At 43.0% G+C, this 27,913-nt stretch overlaps 1 protein-coding gene across 4 annotated transcripts in view; it reads left to right on the top strand.

The window, feature by feature from the left end:
* The window catches only part of CASK (calcium/calmodulin dependent serine protein kinase), a 541,831-nt gene that overhangs the window by 435,629 nt on the left and 78,289 nt on the right, over window positions 1-27,913 (top strand). For all 4 annotated transcript variants that reach the window (XM_030202350.1, XM_030202349.1, XM_030202348.1 and 1 more), the window contains 2 exons: window positions 1,009-1,205; window positions 8,746-8,861. In XM_030202350.1, coding sequence (XP_030058210.1) covers window positions 1,009-1,205; window positions 8,746-8,861 — 313 coding nt within the window. The remainder of the gene's footprint in view (window positions 1-1,008; window positions 1,206-8,745; window positions 8,862-27,913) is intronic.

The raw sequence follows: 27,913 nt of genomic DNA, 5'->3' as shown, positions 1-27,913 counted from the left end.
TCTTTTCTTCAGGGTCCAGGACATACATGTGAACTACATTCTGAATTTGGATGTGGAACATTACCGGTCAATGGGTCCCTTCTTTATTGGGTCCCACTGCATTGCTGTTGCTGCTTTCACTGTATTTATGTTACTGAAATACCAGCAATATGGTTCAAAAAGAGTAATATCCATTATGGTTGCCCTTTGGTAGTAGAAGAGGCTTCTTGTCCTATGCCGCACATGGTGCTTATCCAGCCCTCCCTTTCAAACTGTTTTGTACACATACCACTTAATTAGATAACACCAGTGGAGAGATGAGGCGCCAATAACCAATGGTGTACCAGTGCAGACACCTCTCTCTTTTTAATATTTCTTTACTATTTATATTTATCAATAATAACTGTTATAGGAATGTTCTACTCTGTTGGATTATTTTATTGCTATTACAATAATTCAGTTTGCCTAGTAACAAGTTTACTTCACTGTTCTGGGTGTATATTACACTGACATTTGATCATTTTGTTATGATTATGCTGTTACTATACTATATCCAGCGACACCTGCTCTACACCCCATTGAGTGAATCACTTCATAAAAGTGATTAATAAAATATCAATGAAGCTCATTGTAGACTGATTGTGACATGCTTTCTGTTCTCTTGGTGGCGTATTATTTAATGGTTTGCCCTGTGTAGTTGTAGGCTACTGGTTAATACTGAGATTTACTGGGCCACCTCTTAATTCACAGCACTGCTCTTATTTTTGGATCGCTATTAGATGCTGGAGTCTTACGCAAGTGTTTTAGATTATAACTGTTCATTTTTTCCATGTCGTAAGTTACCATTGACGTGACTGCCCTGCCTCCTGTTTGCATTTTTAGCTTTCACTCTTGCCCATTCTTTTTGCCATTTTGGTTTCTTTACCTGTGCTGTACGCTGATGCAGGAAGTCATATTTACACAATGATTATTTACTGCTCTCATTGTCATTGGTAAATGTGATGGGTCTATTCCAATTTGTTTTTCCAGATCTATGTAAGAGCACAATTTGAATATGATCCAGCTAAAGATGACCTCATCCCTTGCAAAGAAGCTGGCATCAGATTTCGAATTGGTGACATCATCCAGATCATTAGTAAAGATGACCATAACTGGTGGCAGGGGAAGCTGGAGAATTCTAAAAATGGTACTGCTGGTCTCATCCCTTCTCCTGAACTTCAGGAATGGTACGTTGGCTTGCTTGCTTTTTCACATAGTGCAACTCATCTTCTGTCACCATCTCAGTTTATGTGATATCACTTTTCAGAACAGCATGATCTTTGTAGCATAAAATCAGCACAGTTCTGTGGAGTCTCCATATATTATGTAATGCTTATACAGATTTTGCAACGTCGACATCAATACATTAAACAGGGTTGCAGCCTGAGATCCTGAGCCAATAATTGCAGTCATATCTTGCTGCTTTACTTCTGTTGGGCTCCATTGTTCTGACTGCAGTGACTTCTGAAGACCGTTACGGAAGGGGAATTACTAGGCCACATCTCAAGGAAAAAAACCAGAAAGTCTACCCATCAGTAGGTTATACAGATGAGGTGGTTATTTATATAGGGAGCAGTTTTCAAGTAGAACAAGTATAAAGTCTGTGGGTATATTTAACCTGCAAACCTTTCATCAGTTTTTTTTTTTTTTTTTTTTTTAAGGGGGAAAGTTTTTTTTATTTTCAACATTTTTATTGATGACAATCAAAATTAGACATAGACCATATCTGGCCTAAATAACATAGCCACTTCATAGTATACATAACAAAAAGCTAGTGAAGAAGTCTGTCATCCATTTTTTGCTTTCTCCTTTTCACCCCCCCCCCCCCCCCCCACCATCCTCCCCCCTCCCTGCCCCTCTCCCCTCCCTCTCGTATCCCAGGACTTGGACTCTGATAGTCCTAGGGCACCCCCCCCCCTTCCCCTAGTGGAGCCATATATATCGTATGGACGCTCTCTGGGGCTCCTGATAGTATCCTCTTACCCCTTATTCAGAAGCAAGCTTCGCCCCTTTGGACTCAATGCCTGTAAATAAGGGCCCCAAATCTGCGTAAAACACGCTAAACACTTCGGGGACCCCTTAGCCCCCCTGGCCTCCCATGTAGCCAGCAAATGTACTTGATTTCTCCAGTGCCAGTAGGCTGGCACCTCCGGTACAGTCCAGTATTGTAAGATGCTTTTCTGGGCCACCAAGCACAATTTACGGCTCAGGAGTTGAGCTGTCTTAGAGCACCTACCAAATGCCCCTTGTGTATTCAGCACAAAGTGGTCCCAGGATCCTGTCACAGGGGTCCCCAACAGTTGAGTTAAGAATTTAGTAATCTCCCCCCCAGAAAGCCTTCACTCCGGGGCATGCACAAAAAGCATGGTATAATGTGTGTGGGTAGTGGCCGCACTTAACACATGTGGCCCCTTGCAGGAAATCTACATGAGCCAATTGCTGCCCCGACATATATGCCCGTAAAATGACTCTATACCCACTTTCCCGGAGCCTCTCGTCCAGGCTACCTTTCATCAGTTTTAACAAGGAATGCTTTCCCTTTGTAAATTAACTTTGGAAAAGTATGCATATGGATTTACACCTTCTATTAGTATGGGCACTTTATCTGAAAAGTTGTATATACTTTTGGAAATCCAAAAGTATATATGTAAGTACTGTGTCTGCCTCATCTTGCTCCCTGATATGCATAAACTTATTTGTATAAGAACAAGAAAACCATACTGGGTCAGACCAATGGTCCATCTAGCCCAGTATCCTGCTTCCAATAATGGCCAATTCAGGTCAAATACCTGACAGAATCCCACATAGTAACAAGATTCCATTCTACTGATCCCAGGGACAATCAGTGGCTTTCCTCATGTCTATCTCAATAGCAGAGTGTGGACGTTTTATTTGACTCGTATGAGGAAAGTCAAAATAGGTTAGAGCTGTTCCGCTTGGAAAAGAGACAGATGAAGGGAGATATGATGGAGGTCTACAAAATCCTGAGTGGTATAGAACGAGTAGAAGTAAATCGATGTTTTATTCGTTCCAAAATACAAAGACTAGGGGACACTCGTGAAAGTTACATATAAATACTTTTAAAACAAGAGGAAATATTTTTTCACTCAACGCATAGTTAAGCTCTGGAACTCTTTGCTGGAGGATATGGTAACAGCGGTTAGCGTTTCTGCGTTTAAAAAAAGGTTCCTGGAGGAAAAGTCCGTAGTCTACTATTGAGACAGACCTGGGGAAGCAACTGCTTGTCCTGGAATTGGTACCCTGGTATGTCGCCACGATTTGGGTTTTGGCCAGGTACTTGTGACTTGGCTTGGCCACTGTTGGAAACAGGATACTGGGCTAGATAGACCATTGGTCTGACCCAGTATGGCTACTCTTATGTTTCCTCCAGGACCTTGTCCAAATGTTTTTTTAAACCCAGGTACACAAACTGCTGATACCACGTTCTCTGGCAACAAGTTCCAGAGCTTAACTATTTTTTGAGTGAAAAAATATTTCCTCCTGTTCATTTTAAAACTAGTACCATGTAACTTCCCCATCCTTGAGTGTCCCCTAGTCTTTGTAATTTTTGAAAGAGTAAAAAATCGATTTACATCTACCTATTCTGCACCACTCAATTCACTGTACATGTACGTATGTTAAGCAATTTTCAAAAGCCTCATTTCTGCACAAATGCCTTTGAAAATTACCCTGATGGAGGTGATGTAATAGGGCACATATGTTAAAAGTTCAAAAAGGCACCTATATCTTCCATGTACAAAATTGTAAAAAAAAATCAGCACTTAGTTTAAATTATCAAACCCCAGGCTATCAGAAAGGCGTGTTTTAAACAGTAGAAACCACTGGCTACACTCGCAAGACACCATACCACAGTTTCGTAGCTTCATATAATTACCCCCAGTAAGACACCCATTCACATGCACAAATTTATATCTATTGCCAAAGTACTGTGTGGATGTGCTCTTGTGTTTTATAAAATTCAGGTGTACATGACAGCTCTACCCACGCTATGCTCCAGATCACATAAAGTAGACTCTTTGGACATTATACCAGCTTACTGTTTTTGTTCACTTACATTTTATATGTGTACACTCCTAGTCAATTTTACAAGAGCCTGTTTCCACCTGTGAAACAGGCTTTACATGCGGAAGAAGGTTTACTAAATTATCCCCAGAGGTGCCCCATTCACTACTCCAGATAAAGATAAGAAAAAGGTTAATAACGAATGGCACAAAGCCAAATGAGTAAGCTGGGTGATTAACTTAGGAGTAGGAATTAAAGTGCACCAACTGCAAAAACTCTTCAGTTTAGACTAAAAATGAAAAATGAGGCGTATTTTTTCTCTGAGGGTGATTTGATGCAGAGGGAGGGTGCTAGTAAACAGAAGACACAGAAGCAAGAGGTTGTGTTAGAGCAGAATCATGCACAAGAGCAAAGAGGTATTGAGATGCCAACCTTAGCTTTTCTTTGAACTGTCTTTTTTTTTAATAAGGAGCCTCAGAAAAACAGACCAGCATCTTGTATCCCACATTCTCATCTGTTTCCTCTCACATAGGAGACATCCAGTTGACTCATGTTGAGTGTGTAATGCCATTTCATCACGGCAAAAAATTTGAACCAGTTTTTTGGGAGATTAATTTCTGTTTTTAACTAGGGCTGCACATTAATCGCGTTTATCTGCCCCCATTTACTATGAAAGACTATTTAAAAATTTAATTGTGATTAATAATTAACTGGCCTCCCTTCCCTGCCTGCCCACACACATTCATACACAGTCAGTCTGGCATCTCTGTTTCCCCTCCTATTCCGTTAGCGGCTCTCTCTCCCTTCCCTTCCCCTCTCCTCTCCTCCCAGTTTGCCTTCTCTTTTTCAGTAAGTCTTCACCCTGCAGCAGCACCCATATTGAAATGCTGCTCTGCCTTCACTGGGCCTTTCCTTCTGACCTGTCCTGCCCCCTTCTGAAAACAGGGAGCGGCGTCAGAAGGAGGCGGGACAGGTCAGAGAGAAAGGCCCAGTGTAGGCTGAGGTAGCATTTCAATAGGGCTGCCACTGCAGGTAGAAGGCTTACTGAAAGAGGAAAGGTAAACCGGAGGTGAGGGGAAGAGAGCCACTGGCAGTCCGGGAGAGATGCCTGGCTGACCGTGGGGGGGGAGGGCATTGGGAAAGAACCTCAGAAGGGGAGAGGAATGGCACAGCACATTTGACAGAGCGAGAGTAGATGAAGGCACAGGGGGGCACATGAGAGAGAAAGAATAGCAGGGCCGCCAAGGAGGGGCAAGATTTCCTCGGGCCCGTCCTCCAAGGGGGGCCCGGCACCGGGGTCTCTCTCTCTCCCCTCTGCTCCTGACGGGACCCGGGTGATCGTGTCCCGACAGGAGCAGAAGACCGAAAACTGCAGCGCCAGGCCCCCCTTAGAGGCTAGGGTCCCCAGGCCCCTCCAGTGCTGTTCTTCACTCCACCTCATTGCCTGCCCAGCAGCTTCTTTTCCCCTCACATCACACATGCTCAGTTTTGATGAAATTGAGCATGCACGACGTAAGGGAAAAAGAAGCCAGAGGGGCAGGCAATTTGGCGGAGTGAAGAACAGTGCTAGAAGAAGGCTTCTGCTCGTGGGGCTTGGGGACCCACACCAGCCAAGGTATGTGGAATTGAGGCGAGGGGCAGAAGCAGCGATCCTGAGGGGAGTAGCGATCCTGGGCAGGCAGCGGTGGTGGTGATCCAGGGTGGGGGGGAGGAGCGGTGACCCGGGCCCAGCTCAATGTCTCGGCCCTGAGAATAGGTGGAGGTACGGGGGGCACAGAGAGAGAATAGATGAAGGCACGGGGGGGGGGGGGGACACATGAAAGAGAAAATGGGTGAAGGCACAGGGGGGCACATATGAGAAAGAGAGAATGGGTGATGGCAGGGTGTATGTAAAAGAGAGAGAATGGGCTCAGGCCCCCTCCAAAGCTGCAGTACCAGTTTAATGGCTGTTGGAATAGTTGAAGGTCCTGTCAGCTGAAGAAATCTGCTGAGTGAATCACCCCCTTCCTTCTCATACTGCCTCAGGTGTGAGGAAGTCAGCAGGGTGCCTCTAGCCACCAATGCTTGCACTTCCCAACCATGCTTGGGAAATCACCAGAAATCACTGCGGAAACCCAGGCCAAAGTACTGGCCTGCCTATCCGACATTGCTGCCTGGATGTCCAACCGTCACCTGAAACTAAACATGGCCAAGACGGAACTTATTGTGTTCCCACCCAAACCCACTTCTCCTCTCCCTTCACTCTCTATCTCAATTGATAACACCCTCATCGTCCCTGTCTCATCTGCCCGCAACCTTGGTGTCATCTTTGATTCCTCCCTCTCCTTCTCTGCGCATATCCAGCAGATAGCCAAGACCTGTCGCTTCTTCCTCTAGAACATTAGCAAAATTCGCCCCCTCCTCTCCGAGCACACCACTCGAACTCTCATCCACTCTCTCATTACCTCTCGCCTTGACTACTGCAACCTACTCCTCACCGGCCTCCCACTTAGCCATCTATCCCCCCTTCAGTCCATCCAGAACTCTGCCGCACGTCTTATCTTCCGCCTCAACCGATATACTCATATCACCCCTCTCCTCAAGTCACTTCACTGGCTTCCGATCAGATACCGCATACAGTTCAAGCTTCTCCTACTCACCTACAAATGCACTCGATCTGCAGCCCCTCCTTATCTCTCTACGCTCATCTCCCCTTATGTCCCCACCCGTAACCTCCGCTCTCTTGACAAATCCCTCCTTTCAGTACCCTTCTCCACCTCGCCAACTCCAGGCTTCGCCCTTTCTGCCTCGCTTCACCCCATGCTTGGAACAAACTCCCTGAGCCCATACGCCGGGCCCCCTCCCTACCCATCTTCAAATCATTGCTCAAAGCCCACCTCTTCAATGTCGCCTTCGGCACCTAATCACTACACCTTTTCTCAGGAAATCTAAACTACCCCAACGACATTTTGTCCTTTAGATTGTAAGCTCTTCTGAGCAGGGACTGTCCTTATTTGTTAATTTGTACAGCGCTGCGTAACCCTAGTAGCGCTCTAGAAATGTTAAGTAGTAGTGGAGTGCCTTCATCAGCAGCTGGAGGCACCCTGCTGACTTCCTCGCTCTTGAGGCAGCACAAGGAGGAAGGGGGGGCCACTTTGGCAGTGGATTTCTTAGACTGGAAGGGCTTCTGCATCCCCACCAGCAAAGATATGATATCTAATGTGGGGAGGGAAAGGAAATGCATGTTCCCTCCCCCAATGGACTGCTGGCTATTTTATTTTATTTATTTATTTGGATTTTGCTCACACCTTTTTCAGTTGTTGCTCAAGGTGAGTTACATTCAGGTACACTGGATGTTTCGCTGTCCCAGGAGGGCTCACAATCTAAGTAAATATCTGGAATCTGTTGGCAGTCTATTGCTTAAGGGAAGGGAAGAGAAATGCCAGACTGTTTGGAGTGAGGCAAAGCTATAAAGCCATAGGATGGTTTCAGGAGGGGCTATGCCCTGCAATTAATCGCGATTAAACATTTTCATCGCGCTGCAGCCCTACTTTTAACATCAAACAACATAATTGAAAAAGGGTTCTTCAGAATACATTGCACAGCCTTTCAAGTCGCAGTACTCGCTGGATCCTTCAAAGTACTAGTATGCATTTACTTTGCTTTTTAGATGTGCAAACTGCAATCCTCGCCCATTACACACCCCAAAGTAGACCTTCTGTTAGTTGTTTGGCAAACTACATTAACTTCCACATTAAATAGGAAGTACACCTTAGTAAATAGGGGTTTGTGAGACCCTGAGTGGGGTTTAAGCGTGCCGGAGAAAATAATACAGCTGATCAAAAGGTAGAATTGAAAAATAAGTATTTATTTACAAGAACAGGAATTCCCGGGCCTGTTTTCTTCACATGGCAAGAGTCGTAGCAAAAGTAAACCTGTGAGGTTCAAGAACACAGTTATTAGTATTTATGTTCAGGTACCCTTGGGCCTATTTCTTCATAGAACCTGAGGAATAGAATGGGAAAAGCCCGGCGGTTTCAGCAAACAGCAGTAAGCTGCCTCTGGCAGTAGTCTCAAACACAGTCCTGCTCCGGCCAGACCTCCAGCAAACTTGCAAAAGTTTAGTCAGTCAGAAGCAAGGACTTACCTTAGCCCGATCACAGTACTGGGATGTAAGGCATTCACTGGAGCCTGGCCCTGTCTTTTAAACTCCCTGGTTGTGTCTCCGCCCCTCCCGGGGTGGGATCTGCTCTCTTAAGGTGGCCTGGGCTCATTAGAGAGAGTCTTCTCTTAAAAGTGAGGGGCAGTGTCCTATACACCCCGTCACAGGGCTTTTGTTTTGCTTATATTTGTGCACCTTTTAATATATCCAGCCTTCTGCTTTTAAATATCTCCTCCGCTTTTCATGCTGAGTTCCTACTTTACATGCATCATATTATGCCCTCGTGTGGTCTTGAATAAGCATCGCAATTTAATGACATTCTTAATGGCTAAAGTTAGCAAGCAGGGGAGGAGAACTTGCAAAATCTTTAAACACTAAGATCACAGAAATGAAATACAAATTAGATTTAATAAAATGGTTATACTGCCAGTTGAATTAAATATGAAAACTTTTTTGTAGTACTGCTGCTTGTCTCATTTGCTGTTGCTGGTTTATTTATTTCTTTATCAGAGTAAGAGTGTTTGCATTGTTTTCTGTCTTTTCACCCTTTTTTTTTTTACTAGGCGAGTAGCTTGTATTGCCATGGAGAAAACAAAACAAGAGCAGCAGGCCAGCTGTACCTGGTTTGGAAAGAAGAAAAAACAGTATAAGGACAAATATTTGGCAAAGCACAATGCAGGTATGGAGGACAGCTAACATGGCAGAGACAACCTGCTCTGGATGGTTCATCACGCTCTCTTCTTACTTATGAGCCACATATGCCAGAAACATATTTTATAAAATTCCAGGTGACTTATAGCCTTGTTCCCTGAAAGAGCACCCAGGGCATTAACTTTGAGAGAATGGCACACTGTCACCTAATTTACATAGAAGGAGCTCATGTTTTCTCCTCTTCCTACTCCAGCTGCTTCAGAGCTTCTGTTTGTGCAGCAGCAGAGGGATGATGTTGTGGGAAATGGGAGGTTTCTGCCTGTGTATTCCATTCAGAGTACAATACCACTTACTGGCTTGGCAGACCAATGTCTATCATCTTGAGTTCCCTTGAAGGTGTGCTCCTCCCTCAGTCAATCACATTGGCGAGTTGGTGTGCAGAAGTACGATCATCATGCTACAGGCTTCTGTTCTGCTTTCTGTATATGTGCGGCAGAAACCTGTCTGAAGAGCCATGGTGATTGCGCAGACACTTGGGTGACATAGGGGAATGTACTGAAACTTGAAATAGGGCCACTGACCTAGGCTGGGCCTGAGCCACTTTCTTCTGCACTGTAAAATAGCAGTCTGTGGCCAGCTTGTCTGTCTTGTGGCGCACTCCTGTTTGGATACAAGAAGGAGCCAGGTATCCAGTGCCAAGTTCTTCCATACCAGCTGCTGGTTTTTGTTACAAGAGCTCCTTGTTGCTCATGGATAAGAAACGAGAGCAGAAAAAATCTAGGGGTCATTCAAGACCAAATGTTGTTATGCAATGAATATACCCTAATAATGCCAGCATGCCTAGCCCGTGAAGAACCAGATTCAAGCAGTGAGTAGTGACCGCAGAGAGGGGAGCAGGCAAAAGCAGATTAGACTCCCAAGATAATCAGAGAGGGTGCAGAGAAAGATCTTTGACCCCACTATTGTAAACTGTCTTACTAAGCATTCAAAGCAAACTGGGAGGCGGGGCTGGTGGTTAGGAGGCAGGGATAGTGCTGGGCAGACTTATACGGTCTGTGCCAGAGCTGGTGGTGGGAGGCGGGGCTGGTGGTTGGGAGGCGGAGATGGTGCTGGGCAGACTTATACGGTCTGTGCCAGAGCCGATGGTGGGAGGCGGGGATAGTGCTGGGCAGACTTATATGGTCTGTGCCAGAGCCGATGGTGGGAGGCGGGGATAGTGCTGGGCAGACTTATACGGTCTGTGCCCTGAAGAGCATAGGTACAAATCAAAGTAGGGTATACACAAAAAGTAGCACACATGAGTTGTCTTGTTGGGCAGACTGGATGGACTGTGCAGGTCTTTTTCTGCCGTCATCTACTATGTTACTATGTGTTTAAAAAAAAAAAAACGTGTTTTTCTACAACAGGAAACAGGTCTGGGCCTCTTAGTTACTCCACCTAAATTCCTTGCAGACTCAAACTATCCAAAATGGGATCTTTGGTGCTCCTTTATTTAGGTTTGTAACTGCTGCTCATGCTTTTTTTTGTTTTTGTAGTGTGATAGCCTTTAGAATAGCCACACTGGGTCAGACCAATGGTCCATCTTGCCCAGTTTCCTGCTTCCAACAGTGGCTAGTTCAGGTCACAAGTACCTGGCAGAAACCCAGATAGTAGCAACATTCCATGCTACCAGTCCCAGGACAAAAAGTGGTTTCCCCATGTCCATCTCAATAACAGATTATGGACCTTTCTTCCAGGAACATGTCCAAGCCTTTTTTAAACCCAGATAGCTAACCGCTGTTATCACATCCTCTTGCAACCAGTTGAGTTTAACTCAGTGAAAAAATATTTCCTCCTATTTGTTTTTAAATTATTTCCACAACATAAAAGCATAGAGGTGGTAACCTGCATGGCACACCTGGAGCAGCAGCCATAGTCCTAAACAAAAGAGGGGGTAGCTTGCTCAAAGCAGCAATTAACCCTAAGAACCTTAGTGGGCCGTACTGGTCTTTATCTGCCCCTATTTATTATGCCACTATGAAAGACTGGTTATTCTCAGAACAAGAAATAGGACTAAGAAAGATTGCTGTTAGAAGCAAAAAAACCTGAAGACAAGAAGGCAGATGTCGTTTTGGGAAGGCCTTTCAGATCCAGTTGTTGTAATCGTGATTTTATTCCAGAGGAGATTTTAGAGAAGAGTGGAGCACCCCCAGATCATAAGGAAATTATTTTATTCCAAAGTATTTTTCCAAAGCTGTTAGGCTAAACTGAAGACAAAAATGGACAGTGGAGCTTTATCCTTAAGGTGACTACTGTTCAATGAAGATTATTAAAGTACTAGTAGAAAAGGCCCGTTTCAGACACAAATGAAACGGGCGCTAGCAAGGTTTTCCTCAGAGTGTGTATGTTCGAGAGAGACTGTGTGAGAGAGAGAGAGTGAATTTGCATGTGACAGAGTGAGTGAGACTGTGTGCGAGTGTGTGTCTGTGAGAGAGAGAGTGTGTGTGCCAGAGAGAGTGTGTGTGCTTGGGGCCCCACCCACCCAGTTCCAGTGTCCCCCCTTCCTCCATGTTCCAGGGTCGTCATCGTCCCCCCCCCCCCTCCCTCCCTCTGTGTTCCAGGGTCATCACCCCCCCCCCCACCCCCCCCCCCCCCGTGTTCCAGGGTCATCGTCACCCCCTCCCCGTGTTCCAGGGTCGTCGTCCGCTGGGTCCACCCTGTTTTGTGCTGATTTGCTGCTCCCTGCATCGCGGCTCCTCCCCCTCTCCCTTCTATTGGCCAATCTGATGTCTCTTCTCCGGGCTTACGTCATAATGCGACGTCATCTGATCTACACAGCCTAGCAGACCACCTCTCAATGTGCCACGGTCCCAGGCACAGAATGTTGGAAGTGAGAATTATTATATAGGATATGTGGAAGGAGCAGTATCCCTGAAGTATACATGTACAGATGCAGACCCCCTTCTGTAATGGGTCATATTACATGTTAAGATGTCTTTTCAGCATCTATTCTAATATAATATAGAGCTCAAGAGCTGAAAAGAAGAGGACCTAAGAGCAGGAATAGACAAGCATAGGTTTAGGTTTCCTGTGGCCCTTTTAACAGGCACAGAGTATGATACACTTCACTACCAATTATAATGTTCTAGTACATATTGTGTTGTCATTGCAAGTAGTATACCATGACATACTTTGTATTGTTACTTGAATATTTTTACTGCTGTAATTGTCTATTGCTCATGTTTGATCTATTCTTACTGTACACCGCCTTCAGTGAATTCCTTCAAAAAGGCGGTAAATAAATCCTAATAAATAAATAAAATAAAACTAGCAGTATGTCAGCTAAGGAGTTCCCAGCCAGACGAGAGGTCATGATTCTAGACATAGTTGCTACACAAATTCTTTGGCATTTAAAGTGTTTAGGTCTCAAATGCAAACAAACACCATGAGTGAAAAGAAGAAAACATTGTTTCAATTTTTGGAGCAATGGTTCTCAAGTTTTTCCATACGAAAGCCCAACTTTAAGCCCACCACAAAAGGAAACAGTTGATACAGTGAAACACTGATTGCTCTCCTAAAGTGCAACCAGCAGGTACAAGGAGTCAGCAAGCCAGGCCTCTGCATTCCAAACCATTTTCAAGTGCATTTTTTATTTTCCAGTTTTAAAATTCATGTATTCTGCAGATGCAAGAGTCTTTGGCCACTACTAGACTACCTGCAGAAAGGTAATCAAGTCCTGATCTGTGCTGACGTCTTTCTGCAGGACACCATCAAGGCCTTGATGGACATCATCTTGTTTATATACTGTATTTGCCCAGTTATAGAGGCAGCCTTGAATATCAGGCAATGTCTCATTTCAGTTGCTGAGAAAAGAAAAAATTAAATTAGGAGGCACTCAATTCAAAGGTGGCCATTTTAGAACACAAAATAAGTGGGGAAAAAAAGCAATAATCCTAGAATCGGGTAAATACAGTAATGATGTCCAAAATGTTTACATTTTTTTAAATTAACAATCCTTACAAAATGAGTCTTTTCAAATCACAAATTGCTAATGTAAGAAATTCAATTCTTTCTATAAATACCATATTAACACAGTAATTATTTGGCAGGGAAGGCAGATCAGCATATATGTTGTGCCTGTTATATAAAGGCAAAATATACATCTAACTATTCTTCAACAGCATACTTCCAATAAAGCTTTATCATCAGACCATCGGAGGTGCCAACCCATTTCAAATATTCATTTGTCATTCACCAATACTTGTCAGTGCAGTGAATATTGGGGAGGGGGGGGGGTCCAAATTCATCAGATGTCAAACCTATCCAAATTATTTTATCAAAAGCATTCCAGAATTCTTTAGATATAAAGTGTGGTCCAATTAAGCACATAAGTAGTGCCACACTGGGAAAAGACCAAGGGTCCATCGAGCCCAGCATCCTGTCCATGACAGCGGCCAATCCAGGCCAAGGGCACCTGGTGAGCTTCCCAAACGTACATACAATTAGGAACCTCTATATAATTTGTCAATCCAATTTTTTATTTTTTTTGTTACATTTGTACCCTGCGCTTTCCCACTCATGGCAGGCTCAATGCGGCTTACATGGGGCAATGGAGGGTTAAGTGACTTGCCCAGAGTCACAAGGAGCTGCCTGTGCCTGAAGTGGGAATGGAACTCAGTTCCTCAGTTCCCCAGGACCAAAGTCCACCACCCTAACCACTAGGCCACTCCTCCACTGTTGCTACTATTTGAGATTCTACATGGAATGTTGCTATTCCACTAGCAACATTCCATGTAGAAGTCGGCCTTTGCAGATCACCAATGTGGCCGCGCAGGCTTCTGCTTCTGTGAGTCTGACGTCCTGCACGTACGTGCAGGACGTCAGACTCACAGAAACAGAAGCCTGCGCAGCCTTCTACATGGAATGTTGCTAGTGGAATAGCAACATTCCATGTAGAATCTCCAATAGTATCTATTTTATTTTTGTTACATTTGTACCCTGCGCTTTCCCACTCATGTGCGGCTTACATGGGGCAATGGAGTGTTAAGGGAGTTGCCCAGAGTCACAAGGAGCTGCCTGTGCCTGAAGTGGGAATCGAACTCAGTTCTTCAGTTCCCCAGGACCAAAGTCCACCACCCTAACCACTAGGCCACTCCTCCACTTAGTTAAATTGTAAGATAAAATATATCTGTACAAATTTAAAGAGTAACTTCTGCAGATATGCAAAGGAAACATTAGTTCAAGAGACAAACACCTGACATGAATCCATGTTTCACCTCAGGTTGTGTCAAGGGAAACGGTGACCTAAAAATAAAAAAATGCAGTGTTAGACTTCATATAAGACAGAGATACATCAAAAAAAGCTCTGTCCAATATACCTAGCTCTCTTCAGTAACAGTTTGTCACAACATGTTAAATAAAAATGGCAAATGTGTTTTTTAATTATTTAAATATGCTCATATGATTCATAAGAATAGCCATACTGGGTCATACTGATGGGCCATCTAGCCCAGTATCCTGCTTCTGACAGCGGTCAGTCCAAGTCAAGTGTACCTGGCAGAATCCCAAATAGTAGCAAGAGTCCATGCTAACAATCCCAGGGCAAGCAGTGGCTTTTCTTGTGTCTGTCTCAATAGTAGACTATGGACTTTTCCTCCAGTAACATGTCCAAACCTTTATTAAACCCAGATATGCTAACCACTTTAACCCCATCCTCCAGAAGCGAGTTCTAGAACTTAACTACTCATTGAGTGAAAAAATGCTTTCTCTTATTTGTTTTAAAAGTATTACTATGTAACTTCACTGAGTGACCTAGTCTTCGTACTTTTTGAAAGTGCAAAAAATCGATTCACTTTTACCCGTTCTATACCACTCAGGACTTTGTAGACCTCAGTCTTATCTGTCTCTTTTCCATGAAGAGCCCTAACCTCTTTAGCCCTTCTTTGAACCTTAATTCCACTATTTCTTTTTTGAGATATGGTGACCAGAATTGCACACAATGCTCAGTATGAGGTTGTACAGTGGAGCAATAGCGAGGCATTATAATATTCTTGGTCTTATTTTCACTCCCTTTCCTAATAATTCCTAGCATCCTGTTTACCTTTTTGGCTTCCACTGCACACTGGGCAGAAGATTTCAACGTTCTGTCTTCAGTGATGCCTAGATCTTTTTCTTGGGTGCTGTCTCCAAGCATCAAGAAACTATGATTTGGATTATTCTTCCCAATGTGCATCACGTTGCATTTGTCCACATTAAATTTCATCTGCCATTTGGATGCCCAGTCTTCCAATTTCCTAAGGTCTTCCTGCGATTTTTCACAGTTAGTATATGTTTTAACAACTTTGAATAGTTTTGGTTTTTCTGGTCGTTGTATCAGTTATTAACCCTGAATCGAGTTTATTGTGTTTGATGTTTGGCTGTTCAAACAAACTGTGATGCAGGCACTGTGTGCTGAAACACAGCCTTTGTCAGGTCCACAAATTAAAAAATTGTCCCTATTTTGAAGGCTCTTGGTGCTTTTGGTTCGTTTTGTATGGCTTGAACTTTGACCCTCTCCATGTTGTGATAGAAAGAAGGTTGAATATAATAAGTATTTACGTTTTCATAGCTTTCACCCATATAAAGTGAAAGCCATTCTGCCAATAAGACAGTTTTTAAAATTATAAATTATGCTGGATTTGTTCTTTCATTTTTGAATTTAAAAAGAAATCCAAAATTCTGAAGGAAAGATTTTCTGCAAGAGGTTATCAGCTAGGATTATTAGACACACCTGTTTAAGAGCTTGAATTGAGCAGAGAGTTTGTTGTTGCAAAATAGAATTCCTTTCCAAATGGGGTGAGGTTAGACATGAACGATTTGAGATTCAGGAAGAAGTCGAAAACATTTATATTTGCCCAATATCTGAACAATTACATTATAAATTAAGTCTTTCTCTAATTTCAATTTTAAATCAACTGATTGCTTTTGTTATTTTCCGCAGCGAACCTGATAGATATTTGCAGAATATAAACGTAAAGTAATATAAAAATCTACACCTACCTGAGCCTTTTTCAACTGGAGGAACACTCTGGAATGAGGGGGTATATGATGAAGTTAAGAGGGAATAGGCTTAGGAGTAATCTAAGAAAGTATTAAAGGATGGTGGAAGCATGGAATGGCCTCCCGGTGGAGTCGAGGACTGTGTGAATTTAAGAAGGCATGGGATAAGCACATGGGATCGCTTAGGAAGAGTTTGGGGTTACAGAGGATGGGCAGACTGGATGGGCCATATGGCCTTTATCTGCCGTCATGTTTCTATATACTTTCTCCGAGGACAAGCAGGTATAATATTCTCACATATGAGTGACGTGATCCACGGATCATGGTACGGACACTGCCAAATGCACTGTCACTTTAAATCTTTAAGGCAGTGCCCCCACCACTCATGCACAGGTACCTTTCCACCCATTGTGCGAGCGACAGGAGCATCAATCTTTCATTTTCCATGGAGCAAAGAAGTTGTATTTTTAATGTCTTCTCAGCATGAAAAACCTTTGTCTTTTTGTGCCTTCTCTTTTTTAGGATCTATTTCCTTTGTATTTTATCTTTTTCTGTCATAATTTGTTTACTTATTTTTTTTATACCATTTTTTATTTTTTGACCCAAGAGGCCTTTGAGCCCTTTTTCCTACCCGGGGACCATCGACCTTTTTCAGGTACAGAATCACTTGAGCTCCCCGGGCCATGGAGCCTTTTGACCTTGTGTTGGCTGTTTTTCCTTCAGTGTCATCAAGGGTACCGAGTAGCTTTAAGAAGTATACTTGATGCAATAGGACTGTTTCAGGCAAAGACCTTCGCATTGGCCATTTTTCTCTCCATTTCATCGAGTGTACCAAGTGGCTTTAAGAAGCGTACTTGATGCAGTAAGACTATTTTAGGCAAAGACCTCCATAATAGATGTGTTCAATGCCTAGGTTCAGATCACCGAGACATTCACTGTAACCTCTGCCAACATATGCAGGTGAAGTCCCTTAAAGCCCGAAGACTCCAGTGTGAAAACCTTTTGGTTCTGTATTGAGCATGGTAGGAGACTGTACTCAATTCGGAGCCTGCATCGGGTGCACCCATTCAACATCGAGAGGGTGCTACATCCGGCTCGATACCCTGATCACATCAGGATGCTGCATACATCGAGGGACCTGCAGCCCAAAAAGCCTAAGAAGCATTGCCATCATTCTCCCTCCAGACACTCAGCCCATGCCTCCCCTGCATCGATGTCCTCGATGCACTGGAAGCGTCCATGTCGCAGTGACTGCTCTCATTCTCTCAAACTCGTATAACGTTAAGAGCCTTCAAGGTCTTCCAGATCTCCTACACCTGCACAGGCTATCAGGCTGCGTCCACACCGTGTTCGCACCCAGTACCGATACCTCCCCATCAGTGCTTATCACACTAAAATTGTTAATCCAGTTTTAGTTCATCCCTTGATGGTTAGATTCATGAAGGGTTTATTTCACACCAAACCTCCTGTCAAACCACTTCCAGTGGCATGGGATCTCAATGTTGTCCTCGCTTCTGTTAGGAAACCTCCATTTGAACCACTTCTGGAACTCACCCTAAATTCCTACAAAAGTGGTTTCAAAGTTCCATCTCAACTAGTCTATTGTACTACCTGTTTTCTTTCCTAAACCACATTCTCATCCTGGAAAAGCAGCACTGCATACCTTAGACTGCAAGCATGCTATACTATCTAGAAAATACAAAACCTCATTAGAAATCCTCACAACATTTTGTATCCTTTAATCCTAACAGGTTGGGAATTCCCATCACCAAGCGTACAATCTCTACTTGGTTGGCTGACTGTATCTCCTGTACATATACTCAAACTGGGCTGACCCTCCATGGCTGGGTCACCGCTCATAATGTGAGAGCAATGGAGCCCATTTCCACTCTGCCTCAAGACATTTACAATGCAGCTACGTGGTCTTCAGTCCACACCTTCACTACTCATACTGTCTAGAGCAGTATTCCAGGTGGGTTAGCCAGTTTGGACAGGCAGTCCTGCAGAATTGTTTTACTGTTTAAAATAACTCTGCCCTCCGGCACATTATTTCCACCAGGCTCACTATCTACTCAGTTGAAAAAATTGATCTTTCCTGTGAGCCTGGTAGCTAGAGAGCCCCATATGTGAGAATATTATGCCTGCTTGTCTTCGGAGAAAGCTAAGTTACTTACCTGTAGCAGATGTTCTCTGAGAACAGAAGGCATATATTCTCACATCCCTCCCGCCTTCCCTTGGAGTCTTCTTAGCTTTAACACTGTACTGCTGGTCCCGCACTTACGCGGTGGGCAGGAAGGCAGCCGCACATGTGCAGTGGGAGTACAGCCTCAAAGATTTAAAGTGACAGTGCACTAGGCAGTGTCCACATCGGGCTCCATGGATCACATCGCCCATATTTGAGAATATATGGCTGCTGTCATCGGAGAACCCCTGCTACATTTAAGTAACTTAGCTTTATCTGCACAGCTAGCTAAATCTGTTCTTTTTCATTGGCATGTATTGCAATTATAGCAGATTTTTTTTTGGCTTCTGATTGTGGCTTTCCAAAGAGGCAAGACATTGGGAGAGTGTTTATGTTATTAAAATTAGGACCATTCTGATCCATCTGTGTTAGCTGGTCATAGCAGTTGTGGGCGCTATCAGTGGTTTTCAGTTACAATTTCAGGATCTTATGGGAGGACCCTCAAAGAAAATGGAGAAAACAGTCTTGAAGGAATATCTCATGTCCGACTTTACATGTGGTTTACATTATCATTGCCCATGTGATCTGGTATATGTTGGGAGGAGTTTAACTGCATTGAAATGAAAATAATTCTCATATTACTACTACTACTACTATTTAGCATTTCTATAGCGCTACAAGGCATACGCAGCGCTGCACAAACATATCACTGATAACCGCCAAGTGCCTTTGGTTTAACAGTGGTAGGATAAAAATCATGCAGTATCTGAAATTTGCTGGCAGATCATTGATCAAGTGACTGGGCAGTGGGAGGCTGGTAATTGCAGACAGCAGTACAGTAACACCTTAGAGAACTAGAATGGATGACGTTAATCTAGTCAGACTCTGGGATTGGTCCTCAGGAAATACAGTGATCAAATTTAAATTATCAAAAAAACATCACAATTGTTATTTAACATGTGAAGAGCTGTTACTGAAGAAAGTTAGGTATATTATATACCCGTAACCTATGTTCCTACCCGTAACCTCCGCTCTCAAGACAAATCCCTCCTTTCAGTACCCTTCTCCACCACCGCCAACTCCAGGCTCCGCCCTTTCTGCCTCGCCTTACCTCACGCGTGGAACAAACTCCCCGAGCCCATACGCCGGGCCCCCTCCCTGCCCATCTTCAAATCTCTGCTTAAAGCCCACCTCTTCAACGTCGCCTTCGGCACCTAACCTCTACACCTCTACCCAGGAAATCTAAACTGCCCAACTTGACATTTTGTTCTTTAGATTGTAAGCTCCTTTGAGCAGGGACCGTCCTTCTTTGTTTATTTTGTACAGCGCTGTGTAACCCTAGTAGCGCTCTAGAAATGTTAAGTAGTAGTAGTAGTAGTAGTTTTACATATAGCAGTGATTTAACCAGAGCTGAGATTGTGATGTCATAATGCCTCATTCCACCAATGCCTAAGAGCCAACCTCATCAGTGATGTCACAATGGCTTGATTGTCCTATATTTGTCTCACTCTTATCTATTAGATTGTAAGCTCTTTGAGCAGGGACTGTCTCTCTTTGTTAAATTGTACAGCGCTGCGTAACCTTAGTAGCGCTCTAGAAATGTTAAGTAGTAGTAGTAGTATATTGGCCAGAGGGGTTTTCATGGAAGTGAGCCTGGCATTGTATTTTTTATTTTTAGGAGATCATTTCCTTTGATACAACCTGAGGTTCATGTTCGGTGTTTGTCTCCTGAATAGATGTTTTATAAAGGAATTATTAGGTAAGGGATGGTGAATAAGACCGCAAATACTATATTGCCTTTGTATTACTCCATGGTGTGACCGCGCCTTGTGTTCAGTTCTGGTCGCCATATCTCGCAGAATTAGAAAAGGTTCAACGAAGAGCAACCAAAATGATAAAGGAGATGAAACTCCTCTTGTATGAGGAAAAGCTAAAGAGGTTAGGGCTCTTCAGCTTGGAAAAGAGATGGATGAGGGGACACATGATTTTGAGGTCTACAAAATCCTGAGTGGTGTAGAACGAGTAGAAGTAAAATAATTGTTTACTCATTCCAAAAGTACAAAGACTAGGGAGCATTCAAGGAAGTTACATGAAAATACTTTTAAAACAAATAGGAGGAAATAGTTAAGCTCTGGAACTCTTTGCTGGAGGATGTGGTAAGGGCGGTTAGCATATCTGGTTTTTAAAAAAGGTTTGGACAAATTCCTGGAGGAAAAGTCCATAGTCTGCTATTGAGACAGACACGGGGAAGCCACTGCTTGCCCCGAGATTGGAAGCATGGAATGTTGCTGCCAACTGGGTTTCTGCCAGGTACTTGTGACCTGACTTGGCCACTGTTTGGAAAACAGGATACTGGGCTAAATGGACCATTGGTCTCGCCCAGTATGGCTACTCTTATGTTCATATGCGCCTATGTGCTTTTATAAAATGATCTATCCAAAAACTGCTACACAGTTACACCTGTTCTGATGCGGGTGAAGTTTGTGCGTGTATATGCTCATAGATATTGGCACGTATTGGTGTATTTTATAAAATATATGCAAAAGTTCCATCCCGCCCCCAGGAACACTTTGCATAAAAGCAGGTACTCTGCTTTCTGAGTTCCTATCCCCCAAAGCCGTTTTATAAGTACATACTTAAGCATGCAAAATGCTGCTTTATATGATCGGGATATATATAAAATTACCCTAAAAGGGCCTATTCACTACATTTTTTTTAAACTGACATTTTAATGTGCCATTCTACCACATGAAAATTACTATGAGATTCAGTAAACTGTGGTACCAGATTACCACAGTTTAGTAAATGCTACATTGATTTTCTGTGTTAGATCCCCTAAAAAATAAATCTGATGTGATGCTCTTAAATCCCACCCCCAATGCCTAATTATTCTGCCCCTTCCTTGCCCCCAGGTCTTCAGACATACCTAAGGTTAGTACCGCTTTAAATTTTTGCACTAGAGGTGCATAAACAATTGGGCATCTCACCTACCTCTGAAGACCCTGAGAGTTACTTTAAGAATGGAGGCAAGAAGTTAGGTTGGGGGGGGGGGGGGGGCAATCTGATAGGACATTGGGGAAATTGAAATATAAATACAGGGGTTGTGGGATGAGGTTTAGAATGAGCAGGATTTCAGATTTACTCTTTTTGGGAGGGGCCACTAGGAGTAGGGAGACTGAGCACCCACCAATCCGCCACCAGATATTTTTCTTTTCTTTTTTTCATTACACAGTTGAACAGTTAGATGATGGAGTTGGGGGACGGGCTGGAATTCACAGGGCTATATGACCCTTTGTTTGCTTGGGGTTTCTCAATATCATCACCTTTAAATTTGGTGGCTGAGACCATCCGCATGCATGTTAACCTGCTGATGCTCTGAGGGGAGTTAACTATAGCCCATATTGTTTGCAAAATTGAAGCAAGTTACATCACATTGTTTCTTAACATAGTAATGGTCTGATTTGCATTCAGTACAGTTCATTACTTTTTTGTATTAGACTGATTTTTGGCACAGTAAGGCAAATACTACTCAGGTAATCTACTAATGATGCCCATTATGTGCAATAGCGCAGCTTAGTAAATATGGTATCTGACTAGTTGCTATCCAGACAGTTCCCACCCACTAATTCCCATCTGGACAATTCCCTTCTAGGACTTTTTCCCCAGATGGACAATTCCCTCCTAGGATTGCTCCCCCTGGCTGTTTCTTACTGGCATGTAGTTTTCGTTTTTCTTGTGTTGGTATTCTGTTTGGGGATTTTTTTTTCTTATGCATCATATTTTTTTAATGAGAAGTGTCGCATGGCGTGGATGTGTTGATAATTTGTGTAAGTTTTTATATATATATATATTATATTTTATGCTCTTTATTAAGTTGGATTTTGGTTTTGTTTAGTTTTTTTTTTGTGTGTGTGTAATGTAGCGTGCTAAAGGTAATGTTTGGGGGAATGTGGGGGGCATTGCCCCCCCCCCAAACAATATGGAAGGGAAAAGGGTAGGAGATAAATTTCATACTATTATGCTTCATGATTGTTAAGGGTGGGAATTGTCCTCCCTGGAGCAGTGGAAATTGGTTAGGTGGTAATTGTCCTAGATGGCAATTTTCCAGATGGGAATTATTGAGTGGGAACTGTCCAGTGGGAACTGACCTAGAACCATAAATAGGCCTCTCAGAGAAGTAAAAAGTTCTACAAATTAACTGATTGATGAACCTCTTTCACAAATCTTGTATTTATTTTTCAATTACAGTCATCCATTTCATCATTTGTGATCGGTGTTCTGTTTGATTCACTCTACCAAAACCCTCATCCACACCCTTGTCACCTCTCGTTTAGACTACTGCAATCTGCTTCTTGCTGGCCTCCCACTAGTCACCTCTCACCTCTCCAATCGGTTCAAAACTCTGCTGCCTGTCTCGTCTTCCGCCAGGGTCACTTTACTTATACTACCCCTCTCCTCAAGTCGCTTCACTGGCTCCCTATCCGTTTTCGCATCCTGTTCAAACTTCTTCTACTAACCTATAAATGTACTCACTCTGCTGCTCCCCAGTATCTCTCCACACTCGTCCTTCCCTACACCCCTTCCCGTGCACTCCGCTCCATGGATAAATCCTTCTTATCTGTTCCCTTCTCCACTACTGCCAACTCCAGACTTCGCGCCTTCTGTCTCGCTGCACCCTACGCCTGGAATAAACTTCCTGAGCCCCTACGTCTTGCCCCTTCCTTGGCCACCTTTAAATCTAGACTGAAAGCCCACCTCTTTAACATTGCTTTTGACTCGTAACTACTTGTAACCACTTGCCTCCACCTACCCTCCTCCTTCCTGTACACAATAATTGATTTGATTTGCTTACTTTATTTTTTATCTATTAGATTGTAAGCTCTTTGAGCAGGGACTGTCTTCTATGTTTGTGCAGCGCTGCGTATGCCTTGTAGCACTGTAGAAATGCTAAATAGTAGTAGCAGTTTTCATGGAATGTATCCATTCATTGATGTTAGTCAGAACAGGCAAATTCAGTATTTTTAATATATTTTTGCTTCTTTTAATACATGTCTGCAAAAGAAAAATTGTGCTTGAAAATTAATGATCATTTTAAATTGAATTTTCCTAGATGTAATCCTCAGTGATATTTTTAATCCATTTTCAACTCTGAAATCCTCAACATCATTCAGACACACAGTTGTAAACCACTAATTTATTTATTCATCTTTTCCTGTTCAATGTATTCCCAATATCTATTCATTAAATCAGAGTTCTACAAATAGAAGGATTAGAATTCAGCTAAGACATTCTGTTTCTTCTGTTTTAATCATTCTTACATGTTCCTGTGTTCTACCTTTAAATTTTATGATGGTGAGCACATTCATAAATGGCAGAAAGTCTCTGCTCTTGGGAACACTGTAGTTAGTTTAGTCCCCATAACAGACTACAGTTTGTAACATATATCCTGCAAGAGGTGTTATACTTTCCATATGTACCTGTAGCGACTCTCCATGTCCAGTCTGAAAATGAAAAATTAGCAAGTAGATTTAGACTTGTTTTCAAAGCACATAGACTTACAAAGTTGCATAACACCCCAGAGTACTGAAAACTCAACATAAAATTGCTGATGATCTGTTAGTGATCTGTAACCTGTCGTTAAAATCATCCGTAGTACCTGAAGATTGGAGAGTGGCCAATGTAACGCCAATTTTTTTTAAAGGGTTCCAGAGGTGATAGGGAAATTACAGACTGGTAAGCCTGACTTCAGTGCTAGGGGAAATAGTGGAAACTATCAGGCTTATTTTCGAAAAAGAAGGGCACCCATCTTTCGACACAAATCGGGAGATAGGCGTCCTTCTCTCAGGGTTGCCCAAATCGGCATAATCGAAAGCTGATTTTGGGCGTCCCCAACTGCTTGCCGTCGTGGGGACGACCAAAGTTCCCGTGGGCGTGTCGGAGGCGTAGCGAAGGCGGGACTGGGGCGTGCCTAACAGATGGGCGTCCTCAAGCGATAATGGAAAAAAGAAGGGCATCCCTGATGACCACTTGGCCAACTTTACTTGGTCCTTTTTCTTTTTTATGACCAAGCCACAAAAGTGTGCCATAAATGACCAGATGACCACCGGAGGGAATCGGGGATGACCTCCCCTGACTCCCCCAGTGGTCACTAACCACCTCCCACCCCGAAAAAAACAACTTTAAAAACTTTCATCTTTTTTTTTTTTTTTTTTTTTTGAGTATGGGTGAAGGACCTCCTTCGCTATGCCTCCGTCCCTGTGACAGCAATTGAGGATCTGCTTCGCTATTTATTTATTTAGATTTTGCTCACACCTTTTTCAGTAGTAGCTCAAGGTGAGTTACATTCAGGTACACTGGATATTTCTATGCCTCCGTCCCTGCAACGGCAGTTGAGGATGTCCTTCGATATGCCTGCGTCCCTGTGACGGCAGTTGAAGACGTCCTTCGCTATGCCTCTGTCCCTGCGATGGCAGTTGAGGACATCCAAAATATGGATGTTTGTGAGAAGGATGTCCATGCCTGGATGCTTCTGTGAGAAGGACGTCTATGCCTGCTGTGCATCCCTGTGGGGGGGGGGGGGCAGTATGCAGGCCTCTGGGGGGGGGGGTATGTGTGTGTCAGCGGAGGCATAAGGAAGGTGTGGACGTCCTTCTTTCAAACATTTTGGACGTCCTCAACTGCCCCCCCCCTCCCCCCACAGGGACGGCCAAAATTTCAAGGGAGTGGAGTGGAGGAGTGGCCTAGATGTTAGAGCACTGGTCTTGCAATCCAGAGGTGGCCGGTTCAAATCCCACTGTTGCTATTTGTGATCCAAAATCCAAATAAATAAAGGGGGTGTCGGAGGCGTAGCAGGCATGGACGTCCTTCTCACAGAAACATCCAGGCATGGACGTCCTTCTCGCAAACATCCATATTTTGGACGTCCTCAACTGCCGTCGCAGGGACGCAGGCATATCAAAGGACGTCCTCAACTGCCGTTGCAGGGACGGAGGCATAGAAATATCCAGTGTACCTGAATGTAACTCACCTTGAGCTACTACTGAAAAAGCTGTGAGCAAAATCTAAATAAATAAATAGTGAAGGACGTCCTCAACTGCTGTCACAGGGACAGAAGCATAGCGAAGGAGGTCCTTCACCCATACGCTTAAAAAAAAAAAAAAAAAGACGAAAGTTTTTAAAGTTGTTTTTTTCGGGGTGGGAGGTGGTTAGTGACCACTGCATGCCTTTTTCCATTCAGTTAGTGCATCAGTTCACTGCAGTGCCCCCTAGGGTGCCCAGTTGGTGTCCTGGCATGTCAGGGGGACCAGTGCACTACGAATGCTGGCTCCTCCCATGACCAAATGACTTGGATTTGGTCGTTTTTAAGATGGGCGTCCTCGGTTTCCATTATCGCCGAAAAATGGGGAGGACCATCTCTAGGGACGACCATCTCTAAGGTCGACCTAAATGTTGAGATTTGGGCGTCCCTGACCGTATTATCGAAACGAAAGATGGACGCCCATCTTGTTTCGATAATACGGGTTTCCCCGCCCTTTTGTGGGGACGCCTTGCGAGGATGCCCTCAGGAAAACTTGGGCGCCCCGTTCGATTATGCCCCTCCACGTTATAAAGAATGAAATTACAAAATACATAGACAAACATGGTTTATTGGGACAGAGTCAACATGGGTTCAGCCAAGGGAAGTCTTGCCTCACCAACTTGCTTCATTTCTTTGAAGGCATAAATAAACATGTGGATAAAGGTGAGCCGGTTGATGTAGTGTATCTGCATTTGCAGAAAGCTTTTGACAAAGTTCCTCATGAGAGACTCCTGAGAAAATTAAAAAGTCATGGGATAGGAGGCAGTGTTCTGTTGTGGATTAGAGATTGATTATTGGACAGAAAACAGAGGGTAGGGTGAAATGGTCATTTTTCTCAGTGGAGGAGGGTGAATAGTGAATTGCTGCAGTGATCTGTTCTGGAACCATTTCTATTTAACATATTTATAAATGATCTGGAAAATGGAATGACAAGTGAGGTGATCAAATTTTAAGATGAGACAAGACTATTCAAAGTTGTTAAAACACATGTGGATTGTGAAGAACTGCAGGAAGACCTTAGGAAACTGGAAGACGGGCATCCAAATGGCAGATGAAATTTAATGTGGACAAATGCAAAGTGATGCACATTGGGGGAAGAATAATCTGAATCAGTTACCTGATGCTAGGGTCTGCCCTTAAGAGTCAGCACTAGAAAAAGATCTAGGTGTCATTGTAGACAATATGCTGAAATCTGCCCACTGTGCGGCGACGGCCAAAAAAGCAAACAGGATGTTAGGATAAGGATGCAAAACAGGACCAAAAATATTTTAATGCCTTTGTATCACACCATGGTACGACCTCAACTTGAGTATTGTGTTCAATTCTGGTTGCCATATCTCAAAAAAGATGTAACGGAATTAGAAAAGGTTCAAAGAAGAGCGACCAGAATGATAAAGGGGATGGAACTCCTCCATATGAAGAAAGACTAAAGAGGTTAGGGCTCTTCAGCTTGGAAAAGAGACAGCTGAGGGGGGATATGATTGAGATCTATAAAATTCTGAGTGGTGTAGAACAGGTAGAAGTGAAAAGATTTTTCACTCTTTCAAGTTTATCAATAGAAATCAAACAAAATAAAACATGGAAAAGAAAATAAGATGATACTTACTTTATTGGACATAACTTAATACATTTCTTGATTAGCTTTCGAAGGTTGCCCTTCTTCCTCAGATCGGAAATAAGCAAATGTGCTAGCTGACAGTGTTTATAAGTGAAAACATTCAAGCATTACTATGACAGTAAAATAGATACCATTGGAGATTCTACATGGAATGTTGCTATTCCACTGCACGTATGTGCAGGACGTCAGACTCGCAGAAGCCTGCGCGGCCACATTGGTGATCCGCAAGGGCCGACTTCTACATGGAATGTTGCTAGTGGAATAGCAACATTCCATGTAGAATCTATAGAAATCAAACAAAATAAAACATGGAAAAGAAAATAAGATGATACCTTTTTTATTGGACATAACTTAATACATTTCTTGATTAGCTTTTGAAGGTTGCCCTTCTTCATCAGATCGGAAATAAGCAAATGTGGTAGCAGATAGTATATATAAGAGAACCATCAAAGCATTACTCTCTTATATATACTATCTGCTACCACATTTGCTTATTTCCGATCTGACGAAGAAGGGCAACCTTCAAAAGCTAATCAAGAAATGTATTAAGTTATGTCCAATAAAAAAGGTATCATCTTATTTTCTTTTCCATGTTTTATTTTGTTTGATTTCTATTGATAACCTTTAAGAGTGGACTAACACGGCTACCACACCTCACTCTTTTAAAAAAATACAAAGACTAGGGGACACTCGCTGAAATTACATGAAATACTTTTAAAACAAATAGGAGGAAATATTTTTTCACTGAAAAAATAGTTAAGTTCTGGAACTCACTGCTGGAGGATGTGGTAACAGCGGTTAGCGTATCTGGGTTTAAAAAAAAGGTTTGGACAAGTTCCTGGAGGAACAGTCCATCATAGTCTGTTATTGAGATGGATGTGGGGGAAGCCACTGCTTGCCCCGGGATTGGTTGTATGGCATGTTGCTACTAATTGGGTTTCTAAATTCAAAATAGGGGCTATAATAATCAAACTCCCTCAGTACATATTGAAACACAAAAAGAGGAATGAAATAAAAATATATATAACAAGACTGTTGGATCTCTTAGAACGCACAGCTGTGCCAAATCCGAGTTCTTTTTTATTTCTTATCAATCATTTGCCTCTACAGCTTTAATTTTTAACTTTCATAATAAAATCAGCTTCAAATAAATTTCTATAATAAACATATCATCCGTGTTATAGT

The sequence above is a fragment of the Microcaecilia unicolor genome, chromosome 4, assembly GCF_901765095.1.
Source record: "Microcaecilia unicolor chromosome 4, aMicUni1.1, whole genome shotgun sequence".
Lineage (NCBI taxonomy): Eukaryota > Metazoa > Chordata > Amphibia > Gymnophiona > Siphonopidae > Microcaecilia > Microcaecilia unicolor.
Note: the sequence above shows the minus strand (reverse complement) of the source record. Positions and strands in the feature narration are given on the sequence as shown.